Genomic DNA, 12,824 nt, shown 5'->3' on the forward strand with positions numbered 1-12,824 from the left:
GAGATATTCATAACAATGTTTTAACTGACTGTAACATTCAAACTTAGAACTTCCTGAAGGATCCTCAACAGAATGCAAGTTCTTTGTTCTCCTGTTATCTGTACTCTAGATGGTGATGGTTTTCTACAAAACCAAAATTGTTTGAGTATTATACATATAGTGGAATACTTAACTAATGCAACAGAATACTTCAGAGTTCATTTACTAAATATAATATGTCTGCTACCACGGCAACATTCTTAGCATTTTTAACACTTCCTGAGATTTAAATACTGTGTCTAGATGCCATTAATGCTCATAAATAACAAGTTATAATCCTCTAATAGGAACTGAGTAGTAGTTGCAGAGCGAGTACTGTTATTCTAGGCATATGCTTGTCATAAGATTGCACAACAACAGTGATTTTTTTGTTTGATTGCAGACGGGATGAAATAATGTTGTCATGGCCAGCATCAGCACATGTCCTACGCATGATAGCTGTGATTTAGCACTACTATGTAATTAAAACCTTCTCTTTGAAATGTTATGCCGTGAAGAGTGGTGCTGAGCTCCATTTGTGCCTTAGAATAACTACTTCTGGTTATTTGTGTTTCCTCTTTGCATTTTGAAAACAGTATGTGTGGAAACAATTTTAGTTTCCTAGGGTAACATTAAAACGTCTGAAAAGCATAAGGATTCTGTGTTTGTAAGCAAATTAATGTCACAATAGTAGTTACGGCTCATCTTAAAGCCTTGGCAGTTCCTGATGTAAGACTTGAGGAAGGATCTGTGCTGAGTACAAAATAAAAAGGTGTGAGTATCTGTGTGATTGAGTTTCATTTGGTATGGACCAAGTATTTTTAGAGTTGAAGTTGATTGATTCAAGCCACCTGACTGCCTGGAACTTGCATTTAATATCAAGTGGCTTTTAAATTCTGTTTTCTATCTCTTAAACAAATACTCTTCCACACTTGTCAGATGACTTCTAATATTGTAGTGAAAGAATTAATAAAGCTTCCATGGTGATTTCTGAAGGCTATCTTGAAGCAGTTGGAATTAAAAATATGGATGGAAAATTTAAAACTCTTAATACTTTTGGTCACTGATTTCCAGAATAATACTTTCCTTTACAGATATGAAAAATCCTAAAGCCCTTTTTATGTCTTCACAAATTAGCTGGGCATTAGTATTGTCAGAGGTGTGTTTTTTTTCTCTCTGATGTGCTGACATTGATAATGTGTTAATATTAGGGAAAGAGATGTTACTGTCAATATTATATCTTTAGTTTTTCTAGTGTTTTAAGTAGATGCATATTATTTCAATCTTCCACTATAAAAGCATAATTCACAATATTTAGAAACACTTCCACGTCTAGTTATACTTACACAATAGTTATACTTGCACAAACTGTGTCACAGCAAACTGCGTCCCTGTAGATTAATTCCATATAGTTTGTACATAGAAATTTTATGTTACCTGGTACTATGTGAGGATGTCGTTATTGGGAAATTCATAACTGGAAGTTTTTGCAGGGGCTTATTCAGTTGAATTGTGAATACTGAATTGGATTTTGTCCTGTCTTTTTGACTCCTGCTTCAGACAGCCTGCACAATCTTCTGAAAACCATCTGTAGCTGTCATTTAGGCACTGGTAAATATTATAGTCATCATATATAAATATCACTTAAAACAAGTGTCATTAAAAACTTGAATACTGACATTTTCTGGTTGGAACACTTGAACTCACAGAATAGTATTTGCTGTGTAATCTACATTCAGCCTCTTGGGCACTATAGTGGGTTAATCTCATTTTAAAAACAATGAGTGATAATCTGAATATATACAGACACACATATATAGGCATTTCCAGTATCTTCCTTAAAATTAGTTTTAAGTTGATGTCCATTTGAAGGTCAGCCTTTTGTTTATTCTCCATCTAGCATGCTTAGGAAAAAAATACAGTTGTGGAGAGGATATAGGAAGTGGAGGGCCTTCCAGTCAGCCTAACACTAGGTTGCTTTTATGAAATCAGTTTGCCTTTTAGTTAAAGGTTTCTCTGGGTAAAATAAAACCTCTTCACTTACTGGATAAGAAAAAGATATTGAGTGCTGGTCTTCTGTACTAAATGACAGTAAATAAAAAGATGAGATAGAAGAAGAGGAGAGGTACTGGAGGATACAGAGCTACCACTGAGCTTCCCAAAGAATATTTGGGAGTTGACAAAACATGAAACTTTCTTCCTTTTTTCCTTTGGTATCCAGTAGTTGTTTCTTGGTTGGGTTGGTTTTTGGTTGTTTTTTTGGGTGTTGGGGGTTTTTTTTGGGGGGTGGGGGAGTGGTGGGGGGTTCAGGTTTGGGGTTTTTTCCCTTGTTTTTTAAGGCAGAATAACAGCATGTAATGGAAATGCTGCAATATTTTGTCTAGTTGTCTGGTGTGCTGATGACCTGAAGTCCCTTTCATTCTCCACCAGGTGTTTATTGCATGATTATGAAGGATTGGATGCACTGGCTTAGATGCTCAGGTTTAGTCCTTAGTTCCTGTGTCTAAACTACTTCTGGGAAAGTTACTGGTTTGAGTATTAAATCTGTTTCCTTACTCAGCTTTTTGGTGCAATTTAAATTAAGTAAACAAAGCACTTCAACTGTTCTGAAGTTAGCAAACTGGAACAGTGGAAAAAGCTGTCTTGCATCAGCAAGAAAATGGATGTGAAATTGAAAGCAAGACACTGCTGGTTAGTTTACTTAGTGAGACTTGGAAATTAACAGCTGATATTGTCAAAGCCCTACTAGAAGTAAACTCTGCAATCTGAAGGTAATTGAAATAATCTTCAAAAAGTATTGTCAAATCAAAGGATATGTGGAAATCTGCTCTAGACGTACAGGTGTGTACAAACATAGGGCAGACATAAGCATTCATGGGCCAGTGTGCTCCAGGTTCCTGGTGATACGTGACTGCAGATCAGGCCATAGCTTGCCAGATTTTGAAGAAATAAATTGCTGGTGGAAAGATGTAAAACTACTACATACCACTGGTGTTAGAAATAATATGATTTAGGTATTCTCAGTTACATGTTTTAAACTGATACTCATTTGCATAATAAACTATCATTGGAGTCCTATTATATAAATTCTTAAGAATAAATATACTGTACAATGTGTTGTTATCTGCTCATTGAAGTTGTGTAGTTCAGAATAACTTTTAAATAAAAAAATTGGTTTTGTATATTTCTGTTCAAGCCTGATTTTCTCATGAAAACAAGGTAGGCAATAATTTAATTTTTTTTTTCTGGCTCATTTACCTCTTCCTGACTGGGACTGCAGTCACTAAAAAGTACTAGCCAGATATGAAAGAAGGGTAGAAATCTTAGAGAAATTCCTACAACTTGTGTCTGTGCTTAGCTCCAGACCATCTGCAGCATGTACTAATCTCATGTCAGAGTAAATAAGAAAAGGGGTGGACACAGAAAATAAGATGAAAACATTTGGGACTAGGTTTTGCTAGTCTTGTGCACAGAATAACACTTTTCTGTTAACCCTCTTGTGGTTCCTTACATAATTGGGACAGTATCACCCTGGGGTTTTTTCAGTGTACATTTGGGCAAAACCACCTGACTCTGAGCCTTGTTTTCAGGTGTAATAGTGGAAGTTTACAAGTTGCTGGTGTGCTTAGTGTTATAATGATGAAGCCTTATCACACACTTCCATTTTAGGCATGTGTGACCGTAACTATTGGTGCCCCTTAACTATTGGTGCTTGTACTGCAGATAACTCTGTGGTGCTTACTTGCCGACTGGGGTTAAACCATAACAGTGCAGTAATTTTGTAAGTGGAACTTAAGACTGAGCCTCACTGCAGTTTGTGTAAAGGTATTTGGGCAACGTGGTCTAGTGGAGGGTGTCCCTGCCCGCAGCAGGGGCGTTGGAACTAGATGATCTTTAAGGTCCCTTCCAACCCAAACCATTCTGTGATTTGATAAACTAGCTTAAAACTATATAGTTTATATGCCAAAAGCATAATTGTTCTGCTACATACAGGCTACAATGAGTCCACTTGTGACAAATACTTCAGTCATGCAAAAATTGCTTTGGTGTTATCCATAGGTGAGCTAGCAAGGCTGAATACTGAGTAGGTATATATGGGCTACAGTTAACAAATGAGCTGCTGCGTTCACAATCTTTGTAAAGAACTGGAATCCTCAGCTGCTTTTTTCTTGATGTCAGTATTACATGAAATCCCTGTGAATGACCACATGAGTTTTTTGTGTTATGGTGGATTTCATGATGCAATCCTCTCGTATTGCATATGTGCATATGCATGTGTTGCAGATGTGCATCCCAGCTCTAGCTTGTGCTAAATAATGTAGGAATGCAAATATTTTCAGTTTTGCATTTGGGAGGAAATACTGTAGATGCTACTATGAAAAAGCTGATAAACCTAATGCAATAAGCCCCTTGTCTTGCTGGGCTTCTATGTACCCCTAAAAATCAGTGATGAGTCAGGTTGGTTTTGGTTGGGTTTTTTGTTTATTTTTTAAATGGCTGTGGTTTTGTGTTTTCACAGTTTTCTACTCACTTTTGGTTCTGTTCCTTGTGAATCATCAGATTATGAGGGGAAAAAAGAGAATCTGTAATAGCAGCTTGTTCAATTTCAGTATTTCATGCTTCCAAGTCGGATTCTCTTATTAGCTCTGGATTTCAGAGGGCTGCTTTGGATTATGCAAAGGTAGTCAGTGAAAGGACCAAGAACTTGTTTTGTAGATGCTTCTCTAATTTAGGGAGCATAGATATTTTAGTGTTCTGGATTTAATACTTGCATGAATCTTGTAGTGCATGAAAGCCATGAAAAGTGAAATGTGCGATGTGTGTTCTGAGGTCACTATCTAGATGTTATTCCCTGTTTTAAGTAAATAATGCAAAGAAAGAATGCTAATGTTTGTCTACTGCACCTGTTGTAATAATAATAAAGTAAAAAATGTTTTGATACAGATTTATGAGGCTACATCTGAAATCATAATTTGTGTGAACTGTGTTTATGTGTTGAAGAACTTTAGATCTGTGCTTCACTTAGCTCTCTGACTATACTTGTTGGTTCTCTCATGGCTTTCCGAAGGATCTTGAGGAGTTGATATGCTAGTAATTTTGTGCTAGCATTGTCTAAATCTTCTGTACATCTACTTCCATTTAGGTATTATTTAAACCTGAGAAGCACTTTTGAAAAAGAGAGAAGCCCAAAGAGGCAGGGTACCTAATGGAATTCCCTCCCCGCCCCAAGAAGGAATAGCTTTTATGATTGGGTGAATAGAATTTAGGAAGGCTAGGGTGGAAGGTTTAATGTTAATTTTTCTAGACAAGGAATAGTAAATTTCTCTGTTATGGCACTAAATAGTCATGTGATATTTGTGTTTCTTGATCTCTGTGACCAGAGCAAATAAATATTCTCATTTTACAGATTAGAATGCAAAGAATATTTGCATTGACTAAGGTCATAGTTTGTAAATAGCCAAGTTAGGACTGAGATACAGAAGCTCCTCACTTTTACAGTCATTCTTCAGAAATTGACTGGACTAAGTTACTAAAGGAAAAGATAACTGTTATCTATGTTAATAAATTAAACACAGAATAATCACCTGAATATTGTTATAATAAATGTTGGACATTTTAAAAATTATTTTACAGCCACCCAGGATATGTTGTTTTGCTTTGTTGCATAACTCTTTCAGGTGAGACAAACATAGTTACTCATCTGCTGTTTATAATCAGGTTCCTGAATTAGAAACAAGAAGCCAGGACTTGAAGAAACTGTATGTTAGAACAAAAGCTGTAGGTAAACTGTCCATATTGTAATCTGTATCCTTAACTTTATGATATCCTACTAGTTACCTCTCTTCTACTACGGTTCTGAGATACAAGATCCAGTAATATGATCAACTAAAAGTGGGCATTAGTTTTAAGATTTTTAGTATCAGTGTGCAACATTACATCATCATTGTCATAGCCCTGTATGTCCTCATTGCAGGAATCACCTGATTATTTGGCACTCTCTGCTTCTAATACAGTACCCTTATTGTTTACACAAGTTACAGATTTCTCAAAGAATCTCTTCTAACTGGTCCTTTACCTTGCTTTAAACTCGCCATCTCATATTTACCTACCTGTTTTTAAAGTTACAAACTTTTGGTTGAAGACTTCTTTTCCCCTCTGGCTAAGGAATTTAAAAAAAAAAACAACTTTGATATCTTCAGCTTTAGCATCAATTATTCTAACATTAGAAAAAAGCAAAACATATGTCAAACGATGACATAATGAAAAGAAACATGAATTGAAACTACAGGTTTCTGGTGCGTGTATATGTAAAATTTCTGGAGAAGGGGCTATAGCTTACTGTACAGTAGAATCCTGCCTTGGATTCCAGAGTCTATCATAACGCAAAAGCTAAATAAGACCTGACTTAGTCGCAGTGGTGAACCATAAGAACCTTAAAATTACTTGGCCCATTACCTGAGCAATGCTTTGTTGATATCCAGAACTAAATGCAGTAAGATGTTGATGTTGGATCTGGAATGTACCTCGTTCTTATACATACCTACTTAGCCATTTTCTGTCAAGCAGAATTAATTTTAAATATCAAGTTGGTATGGGTCATCTTTCTCCCTTTGGTTTTATGGTTGCACTTTTTTGTGAAAAAGTGAGATCTTTTTCTGCTGGCTTTGAGAGAAGAGCTCCAAAATGGGACTTTGTATACAAAACAAAAAGACCTGTCCCAATTTACGACTCATTGAAGAATCATTTCACTGTCTTTATCCCTAGAGTCAGGGACTGTGCAGCCAGAGTAACCAACCACAGAATTCTTGAATTTTGTTGTATTCTAGTGCATGGATAGTGACAGCGTTGTATAATATCCCAAGAAAAGATAAATTCCATCTGAAAGACAGTAGTATTTATATATAAAAATGTCTTCTCATGCAAAGGGAACTGTGAAGGCAGTCTTGATCAGCTGCAGTATGTAGCATCTGGCAGGAAAATGCCACATAAGAGAATACCACCGTAATCGTTGCATGCATTTTTTTAGTGAAAATCTTTGAGTCTGTATTCCTGGTAAGTAAAAGATGCTCAGTGGAAGCAGCTGTTGAAAATTCAGAATATGACTTTTCCAAACCTTCACGGAAATGCAGAAAAGCCTGAATTGCTGTAATTCGTGGAGTTACTTGTGTAAAGGACATGTGAAGGGCTCGCATTTGGAAGGTTATCTGTTTTTTCCAACTATGTCCACCATTGCTACCTCTCTGCAAACCTTGCCTTATCTAAAGGCTACTTGTGAGCAGGGATTTTTGATGTTTGGACAAACATCTAGACAATTATCAGTTTCAGCTACTTAAGCTAAGCAGTTATCTGATTTGACAGTTTGTTTTTAATAAAACATGATACAGAACATCAAGCAAGACTATTATTCTTAGCACATACTATGCTTACCTTCAAAACACTGTAAATCATTAATTGGCTAACTCACATCTGCAGCTGCAGAAAGAGCGGATCATCTGAAAGAACATTGTAGAAGAGTCTGGTGTTTGAAATGTGTTGGGAACTGCTGTGGTATCCTCCCCATGTCCCCTGACCAGTCAGGCTAACCAGGTTAGAGAATATACCCTCCACTATCAGAGCTGTCAGATGAAAACGTGGGCTGTAGTTTAGGTGTTTGGGGGGGAATGCTGTATTCGTATTTTAGCCTTAATTGACGTGTTACTAGTAGGTCCAGTAATAGATACCGAGGTTGGAGAGGTTTATTTGGGGCTTTACTTTCCTCTGTTCACCAGTGTTTTGGCCACCGGTGCTCGGTGTCACGGTTTCTGTCATCTTAAGTAGGAGGTAGTTCCACTTCCCCCCCACCTCTTCCCCCGGGGAAGGCTACCGTACAGGAGCCCACAGCCTTGAAGATGAGGCAAAACGTGGAGATAATCCCGTTTACCTCCCATTGTGGCGGGCACTGGCACCACTCAGCCGCTCTCTGACGGGTGGGACCGGCAGCAGGGACGATGCCTTGCGGGGCACCTCAGTGAGGCCGCCGTACCGGCGCCTCAGGGAGCGCCCTAGGGAGGCGCTACCGTCCGGCACCGCGCGCCGAAGGAGTTAACGGCCGCTCCACGGCGGCCCGCCCCTCAGCCTCACGTATTGGCGCGCCAGCTGGGGGCGGTGCCCAATGGCGGCTGGCGGCGGTGGGGGGCGCGCCAATGGGGGCCGGCGGGGGGCGGTGGCGGGGGCCGGCGCGGCCGTCGCCCGGTTGAATGGGGAGTACAAAGAGGCGCGGGGCCGGGGCGGGCCGCCGCCACCGTCCCTGACAGAGGTGCGCGCGGGACCGCTGCCGCCTGTAGCCCCGCACCGACGCCGCTGCCGCTCCATTCCTCTGACAGCGCGGGGGAGGGAGCGCCGAGCCCCCGCCTTTTTTTCTTCTTTTTTTTTTTTTTTCTCCTTTCCCTTCAGATTTGCTTGTTTCCCCCCTTCCCCGGTGCCCGTGGAAGAGGCGCTCCCGCCGCCCGGAGGCACCGCGGCGTAGCGGGAGCGGCAGTGGCCGTGTGCATGAGCAGTGCGGCTGCCGCCGACCCTGTCTTGCCGCTGGGGCTCCACCGCTGGCAAGCAAGGCGAGGCAGGGGCGCCGCCGCCGCCGCAGCCCGGGCAGCCCCCCCGCCGCGCCCAGGGCCCCCCTGGCAGGGGATGCTCCCGCCGCCGCCGACTGCCGCGGCCCTACGAGCCTGAGCCTCCGTGCCCTCCAGCCGACCGGCCCGTGGCGAAGCCGCTCGCCTCCCCGCGGGGCAGCCGGTGCCGCCGCCCGCCCGCCCCGCGCCCGGCCTGAAGCGGCGGGTGCCGGGCCGGCGCGGCGCGCTGCGATGCGGCTCCCCCGCGGCGCCCGGAGCCCCTGCGGCCGCCGCGGCTCGGCTGAGGGCGAGCTCCTGTGAGACGGAGGCGTCCCGGCCCCGGCGGTGCCGAGCTCGCTTGGGGGTGTCGAAGCACCGCGGCCGGCGATGGCGCCCGCCACCGCCGTAGTGCCCTGAGGGCTCCGCCGGGGAGACCCCGGCTTTAAGGGACGCCCAGCCGCTCCGGAGACTTTGGAGCCGTTTGCGGTTTTTGTCTTTTTTTTTTTTTTTCTTTTTTTGGTCTTTTTTTCCCCTCCCCCTTGCTGTCTTTTGGGCTTTTCTCCCAGCTGCTCGTCCCCTGTGGCGGAGGAGCCCTCTGTGCCTGCTCGACGGTTGTCCCCTCGCCCGCTGCCCCTTCCCTCAGGGCATGTCCCGGTCCAACAGCGTCAGCCCCCCGGGCTTCGGCGGCCCCGCGCCCTGGGCAGGTACGGAGCAGCACCGCTCAGCCTGGGGCGAAGCGGAGGCCCGGGCCAATGGCTACTCCTACCCGCCGCCTCCGAACAGGTCCTCGGGCAAGAAGGCCTCCCGCATGTCAAACAGGTGGAGGAGCGAGGAAGACTACGAGCCCCAGGCGAGCCGGAGCCGTGGGGAGAGCGGCTGCAGGATGATGAGCTTTAGGTCTAAATCTGCCTGGCAGGAGCACGGTGACGACAGCCGACGTCACCGGTCCTGCCACCCACCTGGCGGTGATTCCCCTGCTGCCCCCAACAATGCCAGTCCTCGGCAGCTGGGGGAGCAGGGGGAGGTACGGCCCCGGTCTGTGGAGCTGGGGCTGGAGGAGAGACGCATCAAGGCCAAGATTGAGGAGCTAGAGGAGGAGGACGGGGACGAGGGGGACTCCGAGGCGGCCTTCTCCATGGGCAGCTGTTGCAGCAGCCTGCTGCAAATCTTCAGGTCCAAGAAGTTCCAGTCGGAGAAACTAGAGCGCCTCTATCAGCGCTACTTCTTCCGGCTCAACCAGAGCAGCCTCACCATGCTCATGGCTGTGCTGGTGCTGGTCTGCACGGTCATGCTGATCTTCCATGCCGCGCACGGCCACTACGAGGTATCCTACGTCGTGGTGCTCTCTCTGGCCATCCTGCTGATGGTGGTGCTGTGCATGGTGTGCAACCGCAACGACTTCCACCAGGACCACATGTGGTTGGCGTGCTACTCTGTCATCCTGGTGATCCTGGCAGTGCAGGTGGTAGGGGTTCTGCTGGTGTGGCCCAGGAGCGCCTCGGAGGGCATCTGGTGGACCGTCTTCTTTATCTACAGCATCTACACGCTGCTGCCGGTGCGGATGAGGGCCGCGGTCATCAGCGGGGTGGTGCTCTCTGCCATCCACCTGGCCGTCTCCCTCAAGATCAACGCGGAGGATAAGTTCCTCCTGAAGCAGGTAGGCAAGCCCCGAGCCGATTCAGGTGTGCGCTTGGCAGCACCCTCCTGCCCGCCTTGTTGAAGGGCAAGGAAAGTGGGGTTGTCTGACTTCCAGAGGCCTGCCCAATGCTGGAAGGCTGATGGGGCTTTCTATCGAACCCCTAGGTTACCTGCTACAAGATGTGATGTTGTACAATGGGGTGGCTAGCCTGTAATCTTGCTTCTTTTATAGCTGTGGTGTTTCCTTGTTGCTGCACTTTATTAAGGCTCTAAATGTTTAAGAAATGTACCTTACTGGTTTCCTGTGACCGCTGCTCCGGCGTTGTCAGCCAGCCTGGCTAATGCCCTTCAGCAGTATTTAATGTAAACAGCTCTGCGCTAAGCACACCTGTGGAATGGTATCCGCGTGTGCTGCCGTGTTACTGAGAAATGTGTGGAAAGCCTTGCCATTTTTATCGGCTAGAGGTTATCCTTGTGTCTCACTGTCAAGTCTGGGTTGTTCAGTGTCAGCGCAGTGCTTGCTTAGGCATCAGTGAGCGTGCTCCTCGGGAACATGGAATAAGCTTTTGGTTTAGCAGGAGGGTGTTTGCTCTGAGATGTGCTGGAAATATCTACAGTGAAGAAGCCCTGAGTTAATATACAGCCAGAAAAAAAAAGTTTAAAAAAAAGTATAAATGCAGATTATTATTTAGTTGTGATATCATGTTTAAATGGAACAGCTCAATTCATGGGAACAATAAGACTATTCTTGAATGCGTTACAGTGCAATTTTTAATTACCATATCTGTATAAACAATGGCAATACAAGGCACCACTCTTCTTTTCTAGCGAAGCAAGCAGCCTTGGGGCTCATGTGCTTTAAGCAGACACCAGACACCTAGGCAATCGGGAAACCACTGACTTAAAACGTTGTAGCTATGTGGTAATCGCCATCCCTCTGATGAGCAGGACTCTGAACAAGGATGAGCCTATTACAGAGTCAGCTCTGACGCTTGTATGTAACTGGGGATTGTTTATTAAAATAAGGTGTTTGGTAGCTTTACAGCCCTATCTCATAAAAAACCCAAAGCCTTGCGCTTGCAGTGCCTGCCTTGGGTCTTACTTCTAAGTTGTTTTGAGTTCCACCTATTGTAGTGTCAGGAAAAGTTGTAGGGCTTAAATGAAACTTCAGCAGGATGGGGCTGTTGCTGTTCTGCTCTACAAAATAGCCCATGAAATTACTCTTTCTGCCCCCATGCCCAGTTAAGCCTGCTTGGACAGTTTCTGGCTTTGTTCTTAGTTTGTTACAGATATTTTTATAAACTGTACATGGCATATTTTTCTTATGCTTAATATAAATGGCTTTTTGTACATTTCCAGCAGAGCATACGCTATAAACGGGACAGTTGCTGTTTTTCTGCTTGACTTGGAAAAGTTTGCTAACGGTCTCAGCTCTTCCTCGCTGGGGCTCTGGTCCTGCAAAGCCTTGTGCATGCTCTTAGCTTTATAAACCAAGACTTGTCCTATTGAATTCAGCGTGTTTGGAGACTGTGTTCTTCCATATGAAGGCAAAGTGCATCGTGATTGTAGCCAGAAGACTTAGCAGTCTGTTATGAGCAAAGTTGAGTTTGGAGGATGCTAACGAGTGGATAAAATTTCATTATGTTGGAAAGTGTTTGTAACGATATTTTAATGGAAAGGAGCCTAAATCACAAAGGCCAAATGATTGACTCCCTCAGTGGAGAATTTGGGATAAGCTCTCTCCCTTTTCAAATGCAGCAGGGTTATTTGTAAGAGGTTGAGTTTGTGTATAAATGTGCATTTGTTGAAGGTAAAAGCACGGGCAGTAGGTGATGGTACAGTATCCTCAAATCTATGCATTACACAGTTGCTTTCCCTTTTATACTAGCACTGGGTTTTCCTGCAGCTTAGCAATAGATGTTCAGTTAATGAGGAATGTCTTAGGAGTACTCTTACTTTGTTTTTAAAGGCAGAGTGTCTCTCTGTACTGCATGTTTATTTTTCCTACTAACACTAAATTCTAGTCTCTATCTTGCTGTGGTCTACGTTGGCGTAGCTCTGGCTGAATTCAGTGGGGTTGTACAAGGCCAAGAATCAGATTCCTTGCACGTTTGCATATGAACATGAGCTGCTATCTCTGGCTGTCTGATAGAAAAATCTGTTTCTGCTGAGCAAATCACCTCACAGCTATTAACAGGCCTTCCTCGCTGGGGCTGTATCTTGTTGCCATGGAAATCTGTTGTGTTCAGCTCTGCCCCACTGATGCACACAAGCCCTATTTTCCCCCTTCAAACTAACAGGGGCGAAGGTAGACAAAGATCAGATAAATTGAGAGGAGGGGGTTAAGTTGTTTTCAGTGAGTTCATGCTGGCAGTCACATCAGCCTGGGTTTTGTGGAGCAGGAGTGGATGCGAATGCACTGGTGACTATATGGCCAGATGGTTCTTTATCCACAGCAGTCACAGAAGAAAGGCTGATTAGGATGTATAACCCCTTTCCTCTTTTTTTTCATGGCGTTTTTAACCATAATACTTAAGCGAGTTCTTCTTTCTGTGGGCTTTTTTCTTTTAAACTTCTCCCAGT

General features: G+C 44.1%; 1 protein-coding gene and 1 long non-coding RNA gene across 4 annotated transcripts in view; one reads left to right on the top strand and one right to left on the bottom strand.

Annotated features, from left to right (window-relative positions):
* Positions 1-8,081, bottom strand: part of LOC129208228 (uncharacterized) — a 29,678-nt gene extending 21,597 nt beyond the window's left edge. The window contains exons 1-3 of the long non-coding RNA XR_008577722.1: positions 7,940-8,081; positions 7,447-7,511; positions 6,129-6,178 (exon numbers count right to left, since the gene is read on the bottom strand). This is a non-coding gene — a long non-coding RNA (uncharacterized LOC129208228). The remainder of the gene's footprint in view (positions 1-6,128; positions 6,179-7,446; positions 7,512-7,939) is intronic.
* Positions 8,082-9,229: 1,148 nt separating this feature from the next.
* The window catches only part of ADCY5 (adenylate cyclase 5), a 220,247-nt gene continuing 216,652 nt past the window's right edge, over positions 9,230-12,824 (top strand). For all 3 annotated transcript variants that reach the window (XM_054830179.1, XM_054830180.1, XM_054830181.1), the window contains exon 1: positions 9,230-10,260. In XM_054830179.1, the coding sequence (XP_054686154.1) occupies positions 9,250-10,260 (1,011 nt within the window). In that variant the 5' untranslated portion in view covers positions 9,230-9,249. The remainder of the gene's footprint in view (positions 10,261-12,824) is intronic.

The sequence above is a fragment of the Grus americana genome, chromosome 6, assembly GCF_028858705.1.
Source record: "Grus americana isolate bGruAme1 chromosome 6, bGruAme1.mat, whole genome shotgun sequence".
Classification (NCBI taxonomy): domain Eukaryota; kingdom Metazoa; phylum Chordata; class Aves; order Gruiformes; family Gruidae; genus Grus; species Grus americana.